We start from the raw sequence: 26,479 nt of genomic DNA on the forward strand, positions 1-26,479 counted from the left end.
CAACCGGTCAAACACCAGAATCTGTTGGTAAAAGTTTGACCTTCGAGTCCTCCAGGCGAGTTTGGTCATTTAATGTGACATTGAGGTTGGTTGGAGGGTTGGTGTTGCTGCTGGGTTGAGAGCAGCACAGTATGAAACCAGAAACAGGAGTGTGAGCTTTGAGGTACAGTAGATAAATGAAATGGCCCTCTGAGTCTTTGTGTGTAACCCAGCTGAGCTAGAGTAAAAAAAAAGGCACCATTTCTTGGATATCCTTGTGCCTTCTGCTCAGTTGCTCAGCTGAATTTCTGGCCATGAAAGCAGAAAATACCCCAAACCCTGGGTGAAAGAGTGGTTCAGCATACTCAGTCAGTACACTTGAGCCGGAATGGGTGGACATTAAGAGGTCCAACGCGCGGGCAGGGAAGAAAAGTAAAAATCCTTGACAACAGTGATCGGAGCAGTTTTAGCTACATGACGGTTTTAGGCGACCTTGAAGCAAACTGGAAGCACTTTTCAAAAAGCACGGCTGGAGATTTAGATGTGGACCAGTGTCATTTCATCTTTTAACACAGCTGAGCAAAACGCTCCACATGATCACTTTTATCTACGATTAATGGGCGCACACCACATATTTTGGGATTGGTCCAGTGTACTGTGAGATTGTTGCTGTCAGGGAATGAATGGCTTGAAATAAGCAGCTGCTGACATTTTTCTGAAAGGCTCCACGTTAACCTTTTCTCCAGACGGAAGCGTCTCGCAGCAGTTTGCTGACATTCTTGCACTGTGCGGGTCTAACGAGGGGTTTTAGAGAATTTAGGAGACTTAAAGCTTATTGTGTCTTCATAATCAGTACAGTATGCATACAGTTTCAGACTTGCATTGACTGTTCAGGTAATTATTTAACGACAGTCTGCAGGTGGGTTGCTTGGCAGAAATTTAATTGCGAGTTTCTTTGTGACAAATATTTGAGCAACAAATCTGGCTGCATGTCCAGTTCATAGCTTGTGCTGCAGATGGACTCCCAGTTTTTATGGTCTTGTTTTATGGTGAAGGTAGTCGCTATTCTGCTCTGCAGCCGCCGTGAACTCAGCATAGCAGCATAGGAACAAGCGCTTCACCTTCAGCAGCTTAGAGCGGCTTCCCAGGTCAGAGAGGATCTTCACAGAGGATCTCCAGAGATGGAGATGAAGGACTGCAGTCCCTCATCAGCTGCAGTCTAAAGCCTTGATTGTACTCTGTTGCTGACATGGACACAGACAACTGGAGACAATACAACACAGCAGTCATTCCTGTAATATTTTGCTGAAGTCTTCTTGAAATCCACCTCCCTTGGGTGTGTGAGCAGTATGTGAATTTTAATGCAAATTCTTCTACGACAAGTCAGAAAAAACAAGCAGGTACGCAGACGTCCACGCAGATTCTCAGCGTCGTTATTGACTAAATGTATGTCTCACTGACCCGAGCGCGCTCTGGCAGACTCAGGTTTTATCAGATGCAGTCTAAAGCCTTATTATACTCCACTGTGGACATGGAAAGAGACAGCTGGAGACTCCACATCCTGTAATACACAAAAAGAATCACCTGATTTCAAAGGAGTATTTTTTTCAGTAATAGACATAGAAGCTTGCGGTAAATTTGAAAAATATGGTTGAATAGTTTTACATACAAAACTTCCAATCTTCATAATTGTTTGAATGAATGTGTTCCCCTCGTGAAGCACAGCTTATGTCTATTTGATAGTCCAGCTCGCTCCATACTTTTGTGAGCATGTCTGGAGTCACTCCAGCCGCTGCTTTTGTTATGCTATCTACCAGCAACAGGGTGAAACTCACAAATCCCCTCTTTCTAACAGTACATGATTTGATAATTACTGGTGAACTGCTGCAGAATTAAAGTGCTTTGAAATAGGATTATCCTTTTTGATACAGCCTGTAGAGGTCTGCTAGCAATCTGGCACCTGGAGCGCATGCGTAGTATCTAACTGTAATGCAAATTCTCCACAGACGAGTCAGCACAGTCGCAGCGTCTGATGGCCAACTTTCCATCACTCAGGCTTAAGTGGACTCTAGTGGATTTTCGGATACAGAAAGAAAAAAGGCCTAAAAGTAAAATTATACTTCTGTGGTTACTGTGGAACTTCGTAACAAAACCCTAAACCATAACCTACGGCGAAACCAGACATGTTGCTGTCTAGAAATGTAACTGCATGTCACCGCTAACGTTAACAAGTATGAATGTGGCCATGGTGTCAGCCACCGGCGTACGCTGTATCGTAGGTTCTACATAGATTCACCACAGAAGTCTTAATGAAGCTCAAGACTGTAGAGTTAAAATTTGACCACAGATTGAGCGACTCAACCAAGAGGAACCTGAATGATAATGAGCGACGAAGCATCAGTGATCAATCCCAAAAGAAACATGAGATGGAAAGGACCAATAGTTAAACTGTCAAACTATGAGTAAGGGGACTGTCTACAAGTACTTTGGATGAATTTTTAAAAAGTAATAATAGTCTAAGATGAGATATACTTTGGGGGGCCATTAATAATCTGGCAAACCTCCCCAATAAAGTCTTTGCGAAGCACTAAAAGTAGTCTGCTAGCTAATGTTAGCCTGAAGGCTAGGATTATTGCTGTGTTGTGAAAAGCCTTTGCTTCATCTTACCTGTACTCTGAAACTATACAGAAGCTGGTTGTTTAGCAGTCAGCCTTTTAAATATCCTCTCATCAACTTCTGGCTTCTTGTAGATTCTCCTTTAATAGACGTTGTAAAAATGTTGAGTCGCTCTTTGAGTTTGCAAGCGCTTTGGGGTTTTTAAAAGTAGTTCTGTAAACCAATTATATTACTGTATATCCTGGGCCAAACACTGATTCTGACCAATGTCCAAGACTGCATTTCTCCTTAAAATGTTGGGTGAACTGTAGATTATTCATCTCAGAAACTGCTTTGGTCAGATCTCTTTTAGTTACACAGATGATTAGATGTCTCCTGGATACAGCATATCAAGTATCACTGAACTGCTGACTTATGAAGCCTTCACCACTGTGAGCAACATATCGTAATTACTTTAATATGTTATGGAGTGTACGCGGACATTCATCTTGTAGCGGATCCATGTCAGTGGATTTTTTCCTGTTACAGACATCAGATGCTTTTATGTAATTCAGGCAGAACCTTTAAAATAAAACAGGGCTGTAAAGCGCTGCCAGCACTGCCTTGAGGAATCACAAGGCAAGACACCACATGGAACTAGACTTCCCCTGTTTTCCCTGCACACTCATTAAACAAATTCTCTCAACCCTGAAATGTTGACAGGAGAAAGTGTTGGCGAGTAAGCTGCTAAATCAACACAGAATTTCGCAGAATTGCTGGAAAACAAAGTTTGTTTCAGAAAGGTTTTAAACTCGATAATCTTACCGAATTATTTACGAAAATAACAAAACAAAGCACGCTTTTTAATCATTAAGTCATCAGACTCTGAAAATTGTCCACTTTCCGATTGTTAGCTTTCATCTTTTTCTACCTTTTACATTCACGCCACAGCTTTCTGTTTTTGCTGATTGCTCAAGAAATAGAGAGCGACACCAAATGATATGTCTCTGTTGTTGTGCTAAATGGGTGGAAGATTTAAAAAAAACAACACCAATCGTTGTGGCTTTTACAAAATACATTTTTTATCAGCTCTGAGATGATGCTAGTCCAAGCTGAGAAGGAGAAAGAGACAAACACAAGCCAAAAATAAATGAGAAGGGAGGGGGGTAACAAAAATAATCATCATAGAATTTCACAGTGCAAAAATCTATTATGTACACAGTGTTTGCTTGTATTTACATGGGCATGAACAGACATACAAAATATATAGAATCCAGAATCCACAACACTAATAATATGTCTTACAGTGTGCACAAGATCCAGGAAACATCACCATAATAAAAATGAAGAGGAAGATGTATTTCATACTAAAATAAATAATTTTTCTCTCATACTAAAACATTTGAATCAGTAAAACCTATTCTGCCATCATGATTGTCTCTCTACGGTCCTTCCTAGTTCCTTACAGCCAGCTGGTAACATAAAAGTCACTGAAATATGAAACATATCCCAATGTCTGTTTAATGCAAAGGGGTGGGGGCTGTAAGAGGATTTGACAGGTGAAGCCATGAAAAGGGACTGAATGCATTCAGCTTGTGCAGCGTGCGGTTTATGTACTGTAGAGAAGCTGCGCCATTACAACTAGTAAATAGTGGCATCCCTGATTTGAGTAATTTCATCAAAATGATTTGATTTTCTGAACTGATTCATGAGTGACTCTGTGTGATTCGCTCTCAGTGGTGAGTGCTCAGATGTACTCAGATAAATCTCCTATATAGCTATGAAAATATTTTTTTTAAATAGTCTGCATTCATATGATTTTCCTCTGATTAAAGAAAGCAAATACTTACAGATTAATGAATATCAACAAGCCAATTCTTACAATCATTACAATGTACAAACTTATTCTGCATGGATACCTGTGGAGCATCTCTTATCCATAGTGACAGTGATCTCACAATGTCTATGAAGATTAGATATATTTAGAGTTTTTTCTTATTCTAATCTCTCACAGGTGGTGCCCGACAGTTGACAATGAAAAGGCAAATAAAAATTGAGCACACATTCAACAAATGCACCACGTACACATAAAATGACAGTAAAAATGTTTTCTCATTATATAAATATGTGTGTAGCCAATTTAGTTTTTAAACACCTTTGAATTGATTTTTGTGATTTCAGAATTATTAATAGTGATTCTTTGTTCACAGTTGAAACTAATCTCTAAAATGATCAAAGGCATCATGTATTGAGGTTGGGATTTTAACTTGTCTGCCACCTTAGGCGTGCGACGAACATGATGACAGTGCAGAGTCAAGTGATAAAGGCTCCAGTCACACAGGCCTACAGCCTGGTCAGTGACTCCATGGCAACAAACTTGTGTTTTGGTTGCCTGTAGTTACATGCAACACACTGACTTGCCCACAAACACTCACAACTCTCTGAGCAGCAGTGAAAGTGCAAAGAGTGCGACACAACCTGGCAGCAAAGACCGTTTTCCTTCACAGTAAAAGCCTTCAGAAACATGTTGGGTGGATCGCTAACATTTACTTTGAAGGTCAACCTTCAACATCAAATTTTGATTTCATTTTAGTCACAGTCTTTTGACTAAAACATAATTTAGTTTTAGTCTAGTCGTAGTTAACTAAATGTTATAAGATTATAGTAGACTAAATCTAAGCTGGACTAAAATAAAAAGTCTAAAAGTTTGTTGAGTTGCTCCACACGGTTTACAAAACGTCTGATCTTCCTTGACATGAAATACAAAAAGTGTCCATAAGTCTACGCTTCTCTTCCTCGTCACTATCTAGTCTCCCTCCCGAAGAAAAGAAATGTAATTAGTTTTGATTGGATCTCGTTTCAGATTTTTTTTTTCTATTCTATTTCTATTCGTTGGCAAAATGTCAACATGTTTCAACATAGTTTTTGCCCTCGTACATTAGTTTTTATTTAGTTATCACCTTGTTTTTGTCAGAAAAATAAAGATAATTGACTGAGCGGAACATTCTCTGCTCTCCATCCACTTTGTCAAGTCTTATTACATTACTACTAGTTGGTGGTTTAAAAGTGAGTGTTTGTAGACAACACAGTCTGCAAATTTACAGGTGACCACAACAGTTTGATCACCACCACAGCAATCATAAGGTGCTCAGGTGCTCTTTGCATTCGATTTCACCAAGTGACAGCCAATCACTTGCTAAGCACTTGGGGAACACACACTTCACAATCGGTGGTTGTATCACGTCCAATATGGCAGACAACTCTTGAGCAAACCTCTGTTTGAGTAATATTTTTTTAAAAAGGTTCGAGGTCTCCCCCTCCTCCAAGTACTCAGCCTTTAGTTTAAAGTACTAGATAAGTAAATGTGTTTACATGTTAAAAGATGTACATCTTTATTTTGGAGAAATCAGCACGAGCGCCAGCGAGAACAACTCACGCTGACGCACTGCTGAATTTCTGCTTACTAAAAGTGCAAAAGATACCGAGTATCACCAGCTTTATTATATAAGATGTTACTTCTACATGCCTTTTACCAAGAATTTAGCTCAACTTGGAATGCTTTTCCATTTTGACAATGTAAGCAAAGAGAAGTTGCTGCTAAGGAGGCAAAAACAAATCACAGTAATGTGAGCAGCCAGAGGATTTAATAGCCATTGGCTACATGCTCTAGAAATATAAATGTTTTGATCTGGTGGAACTGAAATGTCTCTTATTGGACATGCAGTTTAAAAAATGACCAGATTTGAAGGACCTTGCACAGATAAATGCAAGACACAGCATTTACTAAGGTTTCAACAAACCCTTAACCAAGCCTAATAAAGAAAAGGCAGAGGAGTAATAGGAACGTGTTTAGGACCACTGATGGATGAGTTTAAACATCATGTTTGTGCAAGACCGTGACAAAGACGCGAACATGCATTTAAGACATCGGTAGGTTTAGTGTGCGCATACAGTTTGGATTTGATCTTTAGCGAGCCTTTCTCTTTTCCCAGATAAGAGCAGGTGACAGATTAGAGACATCATGAGCTCACAAAGGATGGCTGAGAATAAATTAGAATCATTGGCAGAGCTGACTGAATCATAACTCAGAACACAGTGGATCAACTCCGGTGGCTCTTCGGCCTCAACAGAACGGTTTTATTTTTAGCTTTGAAGTATTTCGTGTGTGTGCATTTTTGCGTCACAGCCCTGTGAGCTTCAGCATCGGCACAAATACAGCAACTGCATAACAACAAAGCAGTCAGGAATGCAGCATCACGGGACATTTACTGAGCACGTACTAGGGAATCGGCAAGGATAAAACATTGATAGAAAGTGTGGGTGGGGGGAAAACAAAAATCTTTTAAAAACATTTAAAACACTTTTTTTTTAAATGAAACATGGTGAACATACATTATGTACACAATTCCAGAGGTTGGAGCGGAGAGGGTCTTCTGAAAGTTGACCTCTTTCATGGCACATTTGATCAGGTCGATGAGGTTTGCTGACGTTTGTGTGTGTGTTTGCGTCCGTGTCTTTTGCTTTATGGCACCTGTGCTTAGCTGGACATAGTACGCCCCCCCGCAGTCGTGACCACCAAACAGTACCCTTTGGTATAGGTGAGGTTAGGAATGATTGGTTCGTCTACTTCTCTTTGATAGTCATCATCAACACCATTGCAGTCATTATTCACCTCTACATCATCGCTGTCACCTTCAGCACCGTCAGGAAAAGAAAGAAAACTTTGCTACCCTCACACAGTCACAGTTATTTCCACACTAGTGCAAGCCTCCATCACTGCGAGCGGGCACACGCAGTTTAGCAGCTTTAGGAAGTTGACACATGTCAAAAGCAGCTCTCCTTACGTCACAAGTTCTCAACATCAAAGTTCTGAAAAAGCAGCTGCAACAGCAATGTAAAGTAAAGTGTCAGCCTTGTAGCTAATCCACGTCAATGAGCTTTTTGTTTTCAGGCCTCTATCATCCTCCTGAGCTGAGCAAACCCCGGAGATTTAATCGCTGAGATATGGCAGGTGAACTGAATTCATTTTCTTCTTTTTGCTGTACGTTTACTTTGTTGCTCGTCCTCGGCTTTTTCCACCGCTACGCATTTTATCCTCGGCGTTACTCAAGCGTACGTGTCTCCCGACTTTAGCGCCACCAGCTCAGAGTCCTCCGTGTGGCGCCCGTTCAAGTGTTCGGTGTTACAGTCGTGATGGTACATGAAGGCGGGTACCTCGGTGATGGAGGTAGCTGTGTAGGACGTGGAGCGCATCGAGCAGTGGTCCTTTCGTCTCTGACCCCACTGGGTTTTATACTGCATCCACTGTCTCTTCACAGCTGCCTGCACCTGGATGTCACACAAGCACATAAAAAAGGTAGTTTAGTGTCTCATATCTACAAATGCAGCCTTAATAATAATATTTTACATCTAATTTAATTATTTGACTTCACTGCTAGCTTTGTTTTTGTGTTTTGAGTCGGAGAAGTTTGTGACAACACTGATCCAACTGACAATGATCTTAACTGATGTGCATGTTATTACTGCAGCATGTGTGGGCCACTCAAATTTCAATCACATTAGCAGATGACAGCTATAAAATGTAAATATCCATTTTTGGGGGGCGGGGGTGGCCAGGTTGTGCATGTGGCCAGATCATCTCACTATAAAAAGAGATAAATACACAAGGTTTATCTTTCTAGTACTGGGCAGGAACCCCATTTGCTTCAGAACTGCCTTAATTTGTCGTGGCATACAGTCAACCTGGGGCTGGGAACATTCCTCTGAGCTTTTTTGATGAGTGAGTGAACTTATTGTCATGTTCAAGATACCAGTTTGTGATTAACTGACATTTGTGACATGGTACATTATCCTTAACAACCATCAGAAGATGGGGTACGCTGCTGACATGGTCAGCAACACTACTCAGAAAGGCGGTGGCATTTAAACAGTGCTCAGCTGGTAGTAAGGGGGCCTAGCAGCCTGAACTATTGATACAAGGCATGATCAATGCATCATTGTTGTTTACACCAAAGTCTGAGCTTACTATCCAAATACTGCAGCAAAAATCGACACTCAGCCAACATGTTTCCAATTTTTTGTCTGTTGTCCAATTTTGGTGATCTTGCACAAATTGTAGCATTGGTTTCTTCTTCCTATCTGACAGGAGCATGGTCTAGCTAAGACATCTTGCATGTTCTACTTTGGTCATTGAAGCACATCTACCTCAAGTATCAGCATTTTGTGCTTTCAGAGATGCTCTTATGCATACCTTGGTTGTAACTCTGACCAGTCTCCTCTAATCTGACATCAACAAGGCATGTGTTCGCCGGGTATTTCCTCATTTCAGGCCCATTCTCTATAAACCTAGAGATGGTTTGTAGGAAACTCCTAGTAGACAAGCAATGATGATGCAGTGACAATGATGCCACATTAAAAGTCACTTAAATTACGTTTTTCCCCATCCTGATGCTCAATTTAAAATTTGGGAGGTTGTCTAGACCGTGTCTAAATACTGATTAGATATATGCAGCAACAAGCAGCTGAACAGGTGTACATAATGAAGTGATCTATAACCATGTTATAAATAAACTTACTTCCACACATTTCACCTACTAAATCTAACAACAGTCAAATGGCATCTTTCCACCGATGCTATTCAAAGGTATGAAAACATGACCATGATTATCCCAAAGGGTACATACAATTTTCTCTTTCTGGCATCCTGACTAAAAAACAAAGTGCACAACTTCTTTCTCTTCAGGCTTTGCACCAATTAAATGATCAGAATATGACTGTAGTGATTATATAAGCAACAAATCTTCCAGCACTTTTTGAATAGGCATGTTGACAACCATTGTTATCTTGCTGCAACCATTTGACGCATTAAACACATTAATTTACTGTGAACCAAATCCATTTGTGTCATCACAAAATCCATTACTACCCTCGTGACTTATAGCACGTAACCCTTCATAATCCTTCTATTTAAGCCTTAATGCGATCATTAGTCACAGCGTTACATGCAGAAACTTCAATCAATCTCGCCCCAGTCCAAAATTCAGCAGTGCTTTTCCCTGTCAGCTTGCTTGAGAATCGTGTGTCTGATATGTCTTAGAAACTATGAGGTAATTGAAATAACAAGGAAATATGGAACTATTTTTTTGTCAATAGAGTCTTCCTGCGTGTTCCTTTACAATAACAATCACAAATAATTCAAACTTTTCAGGCAGCAGCCCTGCAGACTGGCCGCTGGCGCTGCATCTGAACAAACAACAGCAACTCTTTGTCATGGTGCTGGGTCGTTGACCCAGCGTTTTGTGTTTTCTGATTATTTTCCTCTGTTCTAGTTATTCTGTGTCCTCCCCCCTTGTGTCCGGTTCGGGTTCTAGATTTCCTGTTTTGTTCTGAAGGTCTCTGTCTGTTGTCATTGTGTTCAGCTTGTCTCCTCCGGTCATCATGTGTATTGGGTTCAGCTGTTCTTCCCTCCTGTGTGTGTGATTACCCGATTACCTTGTGTGTGTATATTTAGTGGGTGTCGGTCTGTGTTCGTTGTTGGCTCGTCTGCATTCTATGGTGTTTCGTTCCTGTCTCTGCGTCTCTCTGCCCCGCACCCCTTTTGTATGCTCTCAGGTTTGTCATTTAGTTCTCCCAGTTTAGGTTTCTTCAGTTGTTTTGTCATGCCTCACTGCCTGTTTTTGCCACTCCACCACTTGTAAATAAACGTCACTCGAATCATCAGTCACTGCCGCATTTTGGGTCCTCCTTTTCCTCCAACACCACACGGCTCACCCCGCCAGCCGTGACACTCTTCGTGGAAACCAATATTAGCGTCACACTACATGAATGCTAAGTTGTCTACAGCATATGGTAGAAATCTTTCTTCTTCCCAAAACACAAACTACTAACGGTGCAAAGGTAATCATTTTATTCAGTCATGTCTTAATACCACTGTAATTACTGTGGGTACATTAACACAGAATGATCTAATGATATAAATTATGGCACTAATTGTCATTCTGAGACAAATGAGCATCTGAGTCTTACAGCTTCATGCTGAACGTCGTGCTTGGTGTCACAAATACAGTTTGAAAGCTGTTTGTCTCACTGACCTAACCTCACAATGGGGCTATTGAACAAACAAGGCAGGTCTTTGTAGTTTGGCCTTGAAATAAAAAAAAAGAAAGAAAGAATTGAACTCAGCCCAGGAAACCCGTGTCCTGATTAAGAGAGCATGAATTGGCCATTATGCCGGTGAAGCAAACAAACCACTGCATTCCCTTGTGACAGTTCGTGTGTTCACCCTTTACACGTATGCCCTATGCATTGATTGTGTTTGACAAATTGTTTGCATCCTTTACGGTGATGAGACTGCTTTCTGTCTGCTCATGTACGAGTTAATAAGTGACATATTTTCCAAGCTGGATGCATAAAACAGAGCTTGACAGTGGGTTGCTAGGTCCTCTTTGCCAAACACCTCATGCTAAGTGCTCTAACACTTAGCGTGGACATTGTGCTGTGGAATGCGTGCGGTTGGCGTAGGGCTGCGTGAGTCACAAAAACACCACGATGAGCTTTTGTTTTAATGCTTCCAGTGTTTTGAGGGGCCACAATTCTGTGAAACTTTAAGATTCTTACCTAGTTTGTGTGATATGTGTGAGTTAGGATGATGTTAGCAGATGTATCAGCAAAATAAAATCTGATGCTGGAGTCATTTCCTTTATGCTAGCTGTCGTCAGTTCTGACACCCAGAAGTGTCGGTACTGGAGGGGGGGAATCAAGCCTGGTCTATTTTTATGTTTGCAGAGGCGCGATCCCTGGCTCTATGCCTGGTGTAGCCAGTTTCACTGATTTTTGTGAAGGCTTATACCGCAGCCACTCTGCAAACACATTATTCCACTTCCTGACCTCCAAAACTTCCATGTTGCTTTCACTGTATGTTTTGGCTCATTGTTCACGTGTGAGGTGCTTCTGTTGAAACACAAACCAATAAATTGGATTTGATTTAACCTGAGCAGAAATTAAAATGTTACACTCCAGAATTCTGCTTCTGTCTTTTCTCAACTCACAAAAAATGAAAACACTAGTGAGTGAACATGTTCACAGCACGTGTTTGCCTTGTCACAGTACAGAAAGCACAGGTGGACTTCAAGATGTCTCATGTCCATTAGGTGCCGCAGTAAGCCTTAAGAATGGAACGGCACAGACAAAAGCAGGGAATTCCCAAAGTGGGATGTATTTTTCCTACTGTGACAAATCAAAACATATGCAATGAAAAAGCATACAAGCTGATGCCATCACATTTCCCCCACATTGTTTTACAGGTGATGGTATACTGTATGCTTTGGATCATTTGCCGATCCAAGCATTTTCCATGCATTTCTTTCTTCCCATCCTCCTGCCAGATTTAAGTGTTATTCTCATCTCTCCAAAGAATGCTTTTTTAAAATTGCTCTGGTTTCTAAAAGTGTTTTGGCAAAGTCTAATCAGGCTGTTCTATTCCTGGAAAGTTGCCTGACTCCTGGAAAATGTTGGGAAATAAATTTTTTTCTTTATCATGGAAAGGATCCTACGATCATCCACCACTGTCTTCCAGAGATTTTTGTTGTTGCTAACAAAACCATCAAGCACTCCTTGCTTGGCCAACAGCAACAACTTCCAAATATAAGAAGTGTACATATAACAGATCCACAGTGGGGTTTTTTTTGCCTTCTCAGGGTTGTTGCTTGTTATACAAACTCAAGCAACTCTGGAAAAGCACCTTTCTCTGGGACACCAAAGCCTCTTGTAGCTAAAGTCATCATTGTAAAAATCAGATTTTGTTGGAGATGAAAACAATTATTTTAAGAAATATCAAGATCCTAAATTCCCATAGTATTTTCCATTTATCCTTATCAGGGTCGCGGGGGAGTGCTGGAGCCTATCCCAGCTACCATAGGGCGAGAGTCAGGGAATACCCTGAACAGGTTGGCAGTCAACCGTTCGCTCTCACATTCAGACCTATGGGTAAATTATATTCAACAATTAACCTGACCCCACTAATTGGATGTCTGTGTACTGTGGGTGGAGTATTTTTTTCATTGTGAAATGGAGAAGAAGAAGAATTGTACAGTAAAATTCTTAGTGCTTCTGCACACAGACATCATTTGCTTTGCATTCTGAAGGACTGCATGAGGGCAGAGCCTGCACAGCAAATGGTTGCTCTTAATGACATCCCTCACAGTATGGGACCGTACAGTAGGTTCTGGCTAGAAATAGGACCCTGGCCAAAACTATTTTCATGGTGTGAAGTGATAAGCACAGGAGACCAATCCATACAAATTTATTTCACTTGGCTTTAATGTTTTCCATAGTTTGTGCATCTCTGCAGTATTTTCCACTATTGCAACAAAACACCTCATAAAAAAGCATCAATATTTGTTTGGGGAACACAATTTACAGCATAAATATTTCTTAATTAAACGCCTTAATTAAATATTACAGATAATAGCAATTAAATAGTTGTTTAATTGCTTGATGTCTACGCGCCATTTACACACTGGTGTGGACTAGCAAAATGCCTGAAATGTGTCCTCTAATGTTACAACCCTTGTGGAGACTTGAGCTTGAAAGCATCTTTCACACATTGAGTCTGGAGAGCTGTGAGGTCTTCACAGAATTATTAACCTGAGGTCTGCGTTTAATGCAACTCCAGCTCATCGGTTTGGTGAAGCATTTGAATCAAGTTAAGGATGCTGCTGTCAGACAGCTGCAGACAGGCTTAGAAAGGCTGACAGGAGAACGAAGAAAGAAGAGTCAATATTCAGCTGAGCTTGGAAACCACACAGTCATTTATAAAGTGTGTCTTACTCCTCGCCTGACATGACCCTTCTGCTTTTACTATTGTAGCACCAGACTGGTCTCAGAAGAGGAAAAAGCGGAGGAATGTTTTATAACCTGCTACATTTGGAATTTGGAGAGATCTCTGCGAAGCTACAGCTATTTTACCCACGTACTCAAGGCCAAAACCAAAACTATGAGTCTGTGTTTGGTATTCATGGGTCACTTCTCGATACAGATGGAAGAGATCTGACCTGAAAACAAATTTTGAAAATGTTTTACCTGATGCAGTCTGATGTGTCATGCATAATGTCATAAGGGATGAGCGGTTTTATTACACAATCACTGAAAAGCTCCCAGAGTAACATGTGCAGGTTGACCTTTCCAAAAGGCCAATTGCTCAATCAAAACTACGCTATTATGATGTCAAACATGGCACAGGGGTACAATATTTTTTAAAGGAACTCTCAAATATTTGGGGGATTATTCACTTTCTTGCCAGAAGTAAACCGCTATGATTGATACCACGCTTAAATAAAAATATGATACTCATAATCAGGCATGTTAGCTTAGCTACACGTAGCGACTAAAGACTAAGACAAGCTTCGTCCTGGGGCTAATTTCCCTTTGTTTCCGCTAAAGCTAATTTATTAATTACTTACTGATTAAAGTGAACCAATTGTGTCAGACACACAGCGGGTTGCGAGCACAGCAGCCCCACCACCTTTTCAAAACTTGTTTTTGGAAGGGCTAGCATATAAGAAGAAAACTGGCTCAGAGAGAGAGGGAAGAAAGGAGCTAACGCAGCTTGTTTCAGATACTGGGAAACCCAGAGAGCAGTAAAATAGGCGAGTATAAAATAAATAAAAATGATTTTGAACTGTAAATCTTGCAACACTACTCTAGTAGGATCCAAAAATAGAAATATGGAATTGGAAATGAGCATCGTAAGCTCCCCTTACTGCCTTCTTACACCTAGCAACAAATGACACGCGAGCAGCGCTAATGTTAGCTAATGAGCTAACTAAATGACAGCCCTTACCTCCCCATTGAAGAAGCAGAATATGGTTGACACCAGCAAACCCTGAAACAAAGATGGAAAAAGGAGATAATCATTTCTTTTCTAGTAAATTCAGTTTGCTTTTTTACATCTAAGAAAAAATCACAACAGAAGTAGTCTCAGACAGTGCAGCCATCTGCTGAACCGTTGGAGGAAGGAATTGCTTAGACACATGATTTATTTATTTATTTATTTTTTACAGGGTGTGACTTTATAGAAGTGAGACGGGAAAGCAACTTTTAAAGAGAGAATACAAAGAAATATTGGGGCAACAACAGAATTATCTAATGGGCCATAAATATTTCATGGATTGTTTAACTCTTTCCCCTGTGAATGCCTACCAGGGTCAACCCTCATTTCTTTTTCCTGAACTGAGCGGCTTCTGTCGTATTTCACGCCCACCTCCTTCAAATGTCGTCTTTATGGGGGAAGGAGTAAATTAAGAATCTTCTAAAACATAAAACAAAGCTATGGTTGAACCCAAATGTTTTTTTAAGGGAGTCACATGAATAGATAATAACAACCACAGGGCAGAGAACGATGTTTTTAAGGGCGTAAAAGTTCAGTCATGCAAAATTAAAAATCAGCATCGTGAGCCTGGGGAGCCCAAGGGTACGGACAAATCTAGGTTGTACACTGTCTCAGTTTTGCACTAAGGTTTCCGTATAAAGTAAAGCTCATGCTAAGCATATTTATTGCAATAATTTAATTGCTTTTTTCCAAGGTCATTATGATTTAAGCCCGAGGTGCAAAACGGCTGAATCCCCAGGGCAGTGAAGCTGCACTAGCCTCCTTTTTCAAGTCGTTGTTAGATTACTCTGAACTGAGCTCCTGTGTGTTTGCTGCAGCTCGTGCCTACCTGGTAATGCATGAGTATGTGCATTATGTACTCGTAGACTTCACCAGCCAGCCGGTTCTCCGGCCTCCAGGGAATGATGACAAACTGTATTCCCAGCAGGGGAACCAGGATCAGGGTGGCTCTCACTGCCTTCATGTACATGTTGGACTCTGCCCGGTGCGTATCTCGCAACTTGGTAACCAAAACTCTGATAATATTTAGCAGGAAAAAGAGATTGACCTACAGAAAAAGAAAAAACAAATCATGAATTAAACTCTAAATGAATACAAAAATATAAAGACTCATCATGTAAAATTAGTTTTTCGTGCTTTTTCTGTGCGGAAACAGTGGATTAGCAGACTTACAAGAAGTGCTGCCACTATAGGGCCGTGGATGGCGTAGAGCAGATGGGTCTCCACACTCATCCAACAGCTACAGAAGGAAAAACATATCAGTCAGTGCTGTCAGCCTCCCAAAATACACATGCGTGCACACACATATGAAAACACGCGCGCCTGCACGCTCTCACTCTACCGCACACAGCCCAGCGCAAATGTAAACATCTTCTGTTTATTTGCCGAGGTTTCTGGAACATTACTCACTTGTCGTCAAAATACTTTTTCCTTGCCACGGCGTGGATGGATACAGGCACTAGAGGAAAACCTTGGAGAGGAAAAGATGGGAGCCATATGAGGTCTTGAGTGAGTTTTGTGAAATTGCATTTGTCATTAACACAACTGTGAAAGCGTGGTTTAGCTTTGTTTGTTGGTCTAATGAAACTTTCCTTGGAAAGCTGGGTCCTCCTTATTTCTGCAAACTCTCCTGCGACAGCTTTATTGTTGCACCGCTAACAACAAAGACAACACTACCACACGGTTAATTTTCTGTTACTTTTCCCTCTAATTTGACATTGTGTAGGTAAACACCCACTAGACACTGGGCACAGATTTTTCATCTTTTCCTCTGGATATAAACACAAAACTCCATGTAGGGTCCATTTTCAATGAGGCCCTGCAGTGTGCTGGCCACAGATGGATCTGACAAGCTGGCCTCCCTCCATCCATCCACACACACACACACACACACACACACACACACACACACACACACACACACACACACACACACACACACACACACACAGCAAAGACTCTACTCAAGGTTATCCCAACATTTTTAATGATGATCATCCATCCAGTTCCATTGCCTGCTTTTTTTTTTTTTTTTTTTTTTTTGACAGACTGTGTTATTCCTGTTTGGAGCAGTGTGGAAAACAAGACAGGAGCAGCACCAAGCGACAGGAGGGCCAATAAAGCTGTCAGCATGTCCACAATGAAATACCTTTATCCAAGACCATGATTTCTTGCTTTCACATTCAGATATTACAATGCAAACTCTGCCCTCTGATCAAACAGACGACTGCTCGCGAGCATATTTGCTCTGCGCTTGCTCAGATCTACGATATACTGCTGCTTGCACAGATTTCCTGTGATCCAGTCTAATCCACCTTCTTGCATGAAAGCTAAAAACACCACAGCACTTTACAGGAAGGGCCAGAGTCGTCTCTATTTTTTGAGGCGACTGACATCTGCCAGAAAATGCTGAGGATTTTCTATGAGTCTGTTGTGGCCAGTGCGATCCTCTATGCTGTTGCATGCTGGGGGAGCAGGCTGAGGGTCGCAGATGCCAACAGACTTAATAAACTGATCCGTAAGGCCAGCAATGTTGTGGGGATGGAGCTGGACTCCCTCAAGGTGGTGTCGGAGAGGCGGATGCTGTCCAAGATAAAGACAATGTTGGATAACACCTCCCACCCACTCCATGACATGTTGGTCAGTCACAGGAGCTCGTTCAGTGAGAGACTGAGATTACCGAAAAGCACCACTGAACGACACAGGAAATCATTCCTGCCTGTGGCCATCTCCCTGTACAACGCATCCACTTAACACACTGTTTGCTGCTACAACTACACATGTTTCTTTTCCAAATATTTATTTATAAGTGACTTATGTATGTATGTATGTATATATATGTATATATTGTACTATTCTTAGTTAGCGTATTGTCTGTCTTGTCTTAATGTTGGTTTAAAATGGAGCACTGTAACAAAAAATAATTTCCCCCAGGGATCAATAAAGTATTCTGATTCTGATTCTGATTCTGATGAAAGGTGCTTGTTTGTTTATCAAACTTCTGGGTCCCAGTCACTACCTCTGCTCACTTTGTAAATTTAATAAAGTGACAGCCAGCTTAAGGGAAAAATAAATCAGCCAGCCTGCGAGTCAGTTCATTGTTTTATTCATTTGTCACTAGCAGTCTTGCTCATCTAATGAAAAGCTTGATTTAGTACATACAATAAGCCTACTATAGTGTGTTCTTCTAAATCAGCGGTCCCCAGCCTTTTTTGCGCTATGCACCGGTTTAATGTCAGACAATATTTTCACGGATGTGTCGCGGATAAATACAACAAAATAAAATGATACGACCAAGACAAAAACGGTGGTATTTTGTAAATATAATAATAAACGCGAATTCAGTGTGTAATTGTATAACTTTGTTAACAGCGTCCTCCTGAAATGCGCCAACAACATTGAGAGTAACGTCCTCCTCTCTGCCACTTAACGCTTAACGTGTAAATATTTATTTCAAAATAAGACAGACAACTACAAACACCAAGTTGACGATAAAAACCATGAAACCATAAATTTCACACCCAAGCCTCAACTCTTGCGGCCCAGAACCAGTCCATGACCCGGTGGTTGGGGACCGCTCTTCTAAAACATATGGTGCATGCATGTATATAAAATCGTGACTGTACAAAAGGAAGGCACAAATTTCTAAGTCAGAAAATATCTGAAAATATCTGTTCCTAAAGGACTCTCACAGAATTAAAGCACATGTACTCATAAATGGGGGAAAGTACAATGTCATTGGTCAACACCATATCTAAGACTTGAAAGGACAGTAGATGTAAGTAGGAAATGTGAGAACAAAGAGCTGGGGAACGGCATACGGCGAACTGTCTCCTTTTTGGAATCCCCACCACCACCACCGCAGGGTTATCAGCTCATACATAAAGATGCATGAGCAGGACTGGAGGTCCAAGAGCAAGTGAACAAAAGAAACTCGGGTGCAAGGATGGAAATGTTTGCAAGCATTTGAGTTCAGAAGACTATTAAACTGAGTGCAGACGTTTAAGGGAGAGCATTGTCTGAACAGGAAACGTACAAATGATGCTCTTAAACTGAATGACCGCACGCTTGATATTAAAATAACCTCAGTCACAAGAAAATTATTAGATTCTACCCAATCTTGTTGAACTGCTTCTCTGGGATTTTTCAAGCTGCAAGAATACGTTTTTACAGACACACTACAGCAAAGAAACAAAACAACAAAACGGGACGTGGTAAAAATGACTCACCCCAGCCCAGGAGGTAGTACCAGTGCAGGTGCTGCTCCTCTGCAAACACCGCCACCACGATGAGCGTGTGCAGGTAGATGCCTTCACAGAGCATCCAGAAGTAATTACAGCCCAACATGTACATGTGAAAGAACTGCAACACCTTACAGCCAACCTGCAGGGAGAACAAAATCAATCATATCAACCTTTTTTCTGCTTTGCAGTCTTTTTTTTTGAATAAGATGATCCAGTTGAAACAGTCGTGACATCATCTCAGCAGGAGACATAAAAAAGATTTAATGGGATGTTTCAGCACTCGTGGCACAAAATCATTAGCCAGTATTATTCTTTTTCATACTGAGAGGATGTTTATTCATTTACCCACGTCGGTGGTGGGTTAAGCTGGGAATCATGATTTCTCTTTGTATTTGGAGCCCTCTTTGATTGTGTTCGTCTCACAAAGCAGTGGGATCAAAGCCCCGCTCCACATTAGTGTTTTATAAAGAGCTGTGCAATTTTCTATTTATGCATCCACCATAAAGCGACATCATGTCTCGTTATTTTTTCAGTTCCTTTTATTGAGAATTGAGACGTTATGATAAGAGATGATGACTTGATGACACATTCTTGGTATGTCCGTTTAAAAAAAGAAACAAAACAGTTGATTAATGCCATAATTATCAAGAGTATCTGGTGCAGTGCCATCAGTTATAATTCCTCTAATTAATGCCAGACAGGCACCAATAAACCTGCCTGTGTTCAGAATCTACTAAAAAAAGAAAAGAAAAAAATCTCACAAACTTTTCTCCTAAAATAAGTTAACTTCCACAACATTTGTCATTACCGAATCTCAGGAGATTCGTTAAGGAAGCATGTTTTTGGATGGGAATCTCTGCCAGTCACATCAGCTTTCATGGCTTTTCCCCACTCATCCAAACACAGATTGCTTCCACTTCCCTTGCGCCCAAGTTTGGATTATGTGGTTCTAGCAAAAGCCAAAATGGCACCAATTGTGCATTCATCCAGAGGGTAATGGGTAATTTCACAAATTGCAACTACCAATGCAATATATTAGTGCTTCTCTACAACAGTCTAAGATACTATTTATAAAAACTATTGAGCATCTACCTATTTTCTTCCACTTATCCTATTCTGTGCTGTTTGGGGGAGAGAGTGGGGGTCCTTTATGGGTTTATGGGTTCAGTCACTCATTTCATATGGCATAAAAATGTCTTTTTTCTTCACATTCATGCTTCTTAAAGCAGGATTATCAGCGGTATGCTCCCTGACTAACAACTTGTGATTGACAAGTCATTAGCCAATGAGTGAACAGTTTTACGGTCAGACCCACCGCTCCTCGTCACATCTATTTTTTTTTAAACCAAGATGTAAAAATGTATTTATACAGTTTTAACAACAAGAAACTAGTCACAAAGTGCTTTACAGAGACACCAAAAACAAGCTCCAAATGAAGACACAAGAACCAACAAAAACAGATGAGTTTTAAACTGTTTTTTTAAAGGATGCCACAAAGTCAAGGGTGCGAAGAGAGGGTGGTGAGCTGTTCCACAGTTTTGGTGTGGTAACGTTGGGAATGCACAGTCTCCCCACTTGTTTCCAGACAAATACGTGGAATCACAAGAAGACCTCCATCTGCAGGCCTAAGGATCCAGCTTGGAGAATTGGGGTGAAGCACACTGATGATAATTGAGGGCTTCACCTCATAAAGAACCAAGATTTTAAACTGATACCTAAACCTAACTGGAAAGGAAAATAGCATTTTCTCACAAAGCCCCTTGAACATGGAATAATTAACAGACTGACCCAAGTTTAAACAGGCCTCTATCTGCCGGTGAATTTAAAAACATGATAATGAATGCAGTGAAGGAGACCTGTGGATGTGTCTTATAAAAATCCAGTTAAAGTTTTAATTTTAATGTGTATTGTTTGTGTCTTTTGTAAAAGAGACTGTGATCTCAGTGAGACGTTATGGTATAATAAAGGTAATAATAATAATAATAATAAGTAATGAGAGTGAGTTAAAAACTTTTTGTCTTTTTTACATCTTGGAGCAGATTAATATTTCCTTTAGACAATATTAATTGTCTAAACAAGAAAATAAAGAATTACAATAGTAATAAAGCTGACAAAAGCAAAAACACTAATCTCGAGGCTTAAAGCAGGAAACCACCGTATCTATTAGGGGTGCAACGATACTCGTATCGATATTGAACCGTTCGATACAGTGCTTTCGGTTCGGTACGCATATGTATCGAACAATACAACATTTTTAATTTATTTTATCAACTTTTCTTCTGATGATGCTGTCTGTGTTGAACGCTCAGTGGATCTGCGCTCGACAGTGCAGCCTAGTCGGAGTAGTCGAACGCAGATTCACTGAGCGCAGGGCAAGCTAGCGAGACAGAAGTTAAGCTCTTGTTGCAAAATGGTAAATTGAACCTCCCCCACCCTCATTCAGATCTGGCGTTTGGAACTATTTTGGTTTTCATGTGACGTATGACCCTGAAGGTAAGTGCGTCATGGACAAAAGTAAAACAGTATGTCGGATGTGCCACGCAATGCTCAATTACATTGGTAGGAACTAGTGTGTTAGCGCAGTTAGCTCGTTAACGTGTTGGCCGTCCAGCCCCACACACGGGGCGATCCGCGGTAGCTCGTTAACGGAGATTTGCCGTGTTATGGCGTTAACATAATTTCAATGAGATTAACGCCGACAGCACTAGTGGGAACACAACGAATATGACTGCACATTTACTCTGACATCATTCTAGTGCAAAGACAAGTGGAAGCAGACAAAAACAACAAGCACGCATGCTACAAACTTTACCCGAGTCATTTAGACAGCCGTTAGCACATGATTCTCCTTATGGGGACCTGATATGTTTAATATGCTGCTGAGAATATACCCCAGAAGAAGCGTATAGTATAGCTTTTATTTTGGAAAGAGACATTTCTCTGTAATAAACTCTCTTTTCCAAAGATGAGTGATTCCTCAATCAGATTCATTTTTTTATTACTTTGTTGTTTCAGCAACATTAAATTTAAAAACTGTACTTTTGAATTAAAATATATATTTATAATTTTAATAAATGACAAATTAAAAAGACATGAACATTTTTTTGTATCGAAAAAGTATCGAACCGATACCGAACCGTGAATTTTGTGTATCGTTGCACCCCTAGTATCTATGTCCACCTCTTATGCTGTCCATGACTTGAATATGTATGTGCGATCTCTAACTGCAAACAAACAGGGATGAAGACAGATGTTTAATAAAAAGTTGTTTTTCACTGTGTAATAATTACAGTTGCAGATTGTTTCAAATTAATCAGCCAGACGATTGCTCTGCTCTTCAGGCCACTTGCTGAAGCGTTTCTTGAGCTGTTGCTCATTACCGCTATCACACTCACCTCTGTAAATTATATAAAAAGGTTGGTTGGTTATCACTGGCATCAGCAAAGCTGTGTTTTCATTATGCTCTCATATCCTGAAATCCCTGAAAGATTTGTATGGAAAAACCTAGACAGATGAATTCCTTCCTAGGAATATATATTTATTTTAATATTCACATTGGGGTTTCTGGTTTGTAGTCCTGTGGTGAAAGAGCATGTGTGCAGCCGCAGTATAATTCAGAGATGCTGGCATTGCTATTAACTGCTCTCTGAGGTCCTCTTAGCTCAAAACACACAACAGTTGTTCACTTTGAAACTCTTCGCCATATTTTTTCTCCCTTCCTTTCATACGTTTCCCTTTCCACTTCACTATAACAGACAGCCGCTGCTGTCAGTATCTGCGAGTTAAGGGCGCATAGTTTTCACTAATTCAGGTCTGCAGTTAACCAAGGTTTGTCTTAAGTTACTAACAATGTTCTGGTTAACAAATCAAGCTGCTATAGATCATGTACGTGTTTGTCATGTTTTCAGCCTCCTCCTTGGTTTGACATAAGCTTTGGGGATTCACTCCCACATAATGCTGGCAGGCCAAACCAGACTCTATTACTACTCCAGAGAGACAACAAAGAGCTTGTTTTCTCCTAGAGTGCAAATCTCTACTGCAATCCACCATTCCTAAATCACCAGCACTGAAAACATGCTCATAAGTTTCACTCTGGCATCAGTAAATTTCAGAAATGTTTCCTCACAGACGCGCACGGGTCCCAACCAGAGGCGCTTGTGCGCTCTCTGTCTGCTCCCGCCTCGAGAACCAAGGCCACGGTAACTAATTTTATTTTGACATGCTGCAGCAAGTTAGCACAACTTGACCGTACTACATCAGAAAGTAACAGATTCAACACAAACCTTTTGACAAATGATGACAAGGGGGAGATTTGAAAGGGGGCCACCGCACAAATACACGTTTCCTCACGTTGATTATGACGGCTGTCATTTCTGTCTGCATCTTGGATACGTTCAGCTCAGCCTGAGCCAGACAGATTCATTGAACGGGGGGAAAGCAGGACTTAGAAACAAACTAAAACCCAGCTGAAGCCTCTGCTGCGTCCTTGATGTTTCCAGTGCTTTGTCAGGCAAGCGATACTCCAGCTGAAAGCAGGATATGGCTGATGCGATTGTGCGCAATGCGAGCCAAACTCTACAGTCCTATCTGCTGGGTTTTTTGCTGTATGGCACTTTGATCATCTAAAGTTCTTTTTTAAAATTATTTAGGACCGTTTTAAAAATATTACAGATTGCAAGGAGGGTGTTTATTTTTACAATCTTTTGTACGTTTTTTAAACAACATGTTGTCAGTATTTATTGACTTGGAGGGACTGAATGCGTTTGATTTTATGTGGCAGTAAAACAAAAAATATGATCCTTTTCTGGAGTTACTGAATCTCTGCAATAACAGCTTTTAAGAAGCGGCAAGCAGCAGCTTAACAAGCGTTTGTTATTTTGATTTCCACAAGTAACATACAAATTTATGCTCAGTCTTGATATCAAGGCATTCCCACAAGACAGATTTATTACCTCTACCTAAGCTGACCTCAGAATTTCAAACAATTCAAAAAAGGCAAAAAGTTAAATGGAATAAAAAGAGAATCTAAGGCACTTGGAAAGAAAAGCAACTAGATTTCTTCTTGAAGACATTTCAGCTCTCATCTGAGAAGCTTCTGAAGAAGTGAAACGTCTTCAAGAAACTTAAAGAAGTCCAGTCACTTTTTTTCCCAAGCTATTTTGGATTCCCACGACCTGGATCACTGAGAACCTACACAGGGATAAAAATAGAGAAACAAAAACTGTACGTTGATTGTGTAGCAATTCCAGGATGTTGCAGAGCAGGATCTGTTTTAGAAAAACTCAATATCAAGAAAGAGACCAGATCTCACTTTGTGTGTCCTGCACATCAACTACAATTAAAATAAAAAAAATGCTACCACAGTGTTCACATTTTTATTTGGCTTTGCATAAATTGAATGAAACTATAGATTATTATAAATGAATGAATTATAATTATATACATTATTATAATTGTAAACTAATTACTTAATAATTATATAATTTATAACATATGAATATGCTATAAATTAAATACAAATACATACATTTGCATGTTTTGTAACCAACTTGTCCCTCCTGCATGGTGTTTTTTTTTTTCCTTTTCCTAACAAGCACTAGTGTCTTATAGTTCAGGTTTGTCAGTGGGTCAGTCAGCCATGTGATCTTGGTTATATGGACAATGAAATACATGGAAAACAAAAATCTAATAATGCTATATAAAGTATTCAAAAGTATTTTTCGATTATAGCTAAAGACTTATTATTATTATCTTAACACGCTAAACTAAAGACAAGGCAGTCAATGTTAAATCTAGCAGGAGGGGCCTAGCACTGGAACTGAGGATTTGAGTGTGCTACCGTTAGCATTTAGCAAATGTCACGTAGCTGCTTCCAGGACCTCCAGATGTCCTAATTCACAAGAATCAGTTTATTTAAAAGTACTTAGCACTTACTGAACTGAAGCGTGTCCAAAAAATATTGAATGAGCTGCTGGTTACAGGAACTGAAATTGTTTTCCTTGAGTTAGAGCCATTCACTATGACTCAGGGTTGATGTTCACTGTGCAGTGCATTCATACTGTACATAAATGATTTTCCATCATGGTCCTTACGTCATAGATTCGTTAATAGAATTATATCTTTAAGCATGTTGGCATTATGTAGTTTTGAAATTGGGGTGGATCTGAGTCTGCACTGGTAGAGCACACAGTAGCAGCCTGTAAACCAAGGTAGGCACACCATAAAGCTTAACCTGCTTTATCATTCTTTTTTACTCTAATGGGAGCACGATTTACAGAGGGAACACCATGCTGATTTAAATAAGTATTGAGAATAGTGATCATGACCATAAACTCATCAGGGAAACTTTTCATTGCAGTCATAAGTCAAGTGAGCAACAGGGGCGTTTCCAATAAACTTCTGCACAGTCTGCAACCAGAGGAGTCCCTGCATTAAGACATAAGACAGGCTTTTCCTTCCCTTTTCAGACTGAAAGAGTAAATGATTCACTTTACAGGTAGAGTTCAGGTAATAAATGTGTCACTGTTACAGGATGTTGGTCATCAAAGTTGAAGCCTGGGAAATCATGACCCTCTCATGCAAACCACTCTAATAGTCACTCTTTTATGATTTTGTGTGTTGGGGAAATCTTCTGAAATAAATGTTGAAGGTGTTCAGGTGACTTTGTGCTGTAAGTATAGCTATCTGAGGAATAAGGTCCTGTCGTACAGGTTTAAAGACCAGTTGGCAACCTGGGGCAACCTCCGGTCATTAGGGAAAAGGTGAATTATAAAACCAGTTGGTTACTGGCCATTGCCTGATGAACTCAGTCACAAAGAAGGTGCTGCACCAAAAACCTTGTCATTGCTTTGGTCACTAGCAGGTGACAGCTACCAGTAGTTTACATGGAAGTCGCGGTAAATACGTAAGAGAGGATCTACTCACCGGATTTCTGGCCACCACTTCAGGATTGTTGACAACGGCAATGAGGTGGATGAGGGTAAGGGCAGAATTGAGCACGAAGGAGCAGAAGAGGTTCTTGTGGAGAGTGATCCTTTGGCAGCTCAGACTCCTGCGTGCAAGGATTAATTAAAATGCTGATAATACTGTTCACAAATGTGGAATAAAACCTTTTCAGTCACACACAACATCAAAGAACACAAAAACTTGGTGCAACCGATGACACGCACAGGAAAGAGAAGTGACTAGCAGGCTGATAGTTTAATGAGATGTGAAGTGTCACATAATTGTTATCTTTCATCTCAAACGGATTTTTTTTGCAGCTGTCAAAGAAAAAAAAGTGTGGATCAATGAGCTGGATTGTCTCTAAATGGCCTGAACAAGCTAGAAGTGCTGTTAAATAATGCATAATGGATCCCAAGGGTGCATTCGCATTAGCTTGACTGGCCACTCAGGATTAATAGTGTAATAAAATGCATTACGGGCAAAGTGAAAACAACTATTAGAATCAAAGTCACTCATATCAGTATTATTATTATTGCTTTTGATGGGTTTTTTTTCTTGACAGCAATCAAACAGACTGCATTTCAGAGCTGAATGGAGTCCTGTAGCAAATTGCTTTTTTACAGAACATACCCTCCATTAAATACCCATTTTACAGTTAAATAAGTTGTATCCATATACCTCTCATGGCCAATTTTATCTTTGATTACTCATAAATCCCCCTGAGACCAATGAAAGCACTAAATGTCCTGAAAAATAGCATAGGGCAGCACATTTTCACAGCGGCCATGTACAAATATTCAGGCATTTTTCTTTCTCCAGTTCCTGACAA

At 40.3% G+C, this 26,479-nt stretch overlaps 1 protein-coding gene across 1 annotated transcript in view; it reads right to left on the minus strand.

Moving 5' to 3' along the window:
- Nucleotides 1-3,631: 3,631 nt before the first annotated feature.
- The window catches only part of calcr (calcitonin receptor), a 66,428-nt gene continuing 43,580 nt past the window's right edge, over nt 3,632-26,479 (minus strand). The window contains exons 16-22 of the mRNA XM_085445410.1: nt 25,630-25,756; nt 18,691-18,844; nt 15,872-15,932; nt 15,635-15,701; nt 15,291-15,509; nt 14,414-14,455; nt 3,632-7,902 (exon numbers count right to left, since the gene is read on the minus strand). Coding sequence (XP_085301536.1) covers nt 7,681-7,902; nt 14,414-14,455; nt 15,291-15,509; nt 15,635-15,701; nt 15,872-15,932; nt 18,691-18,844; nt 25,630-25,756 — 892 coding nt within the window. The 3' untranslated portion in view covers nt 3,632-7,680. The remainder of the gene's footprint in view (nt 7,903-14,413; nt 14,456-15,290; nt 15,510-15,634; nt 15,702-15,871; nt 15,933-18,690; nt 18,845-25,629; nt 25,757-26,479) is intronic.

Source organism: Copadichromis virginalis, linkage group LG22, assembly GCF_057382275.1.
Source record: "Copadichromis virginalis isolate Kocher_CV1m ecotype Utaka linkage group LG22, C_Virginalis_male_GT1.1, whole genome shotgun sequence".
In the NCBI taxonomy this organism is placed as follows: Eukaryota; Metazoa; Chordata; class Actinopteri; order Cichliformes; family Cichlidae; genus Copadichromis; species Copadichromis virginalis.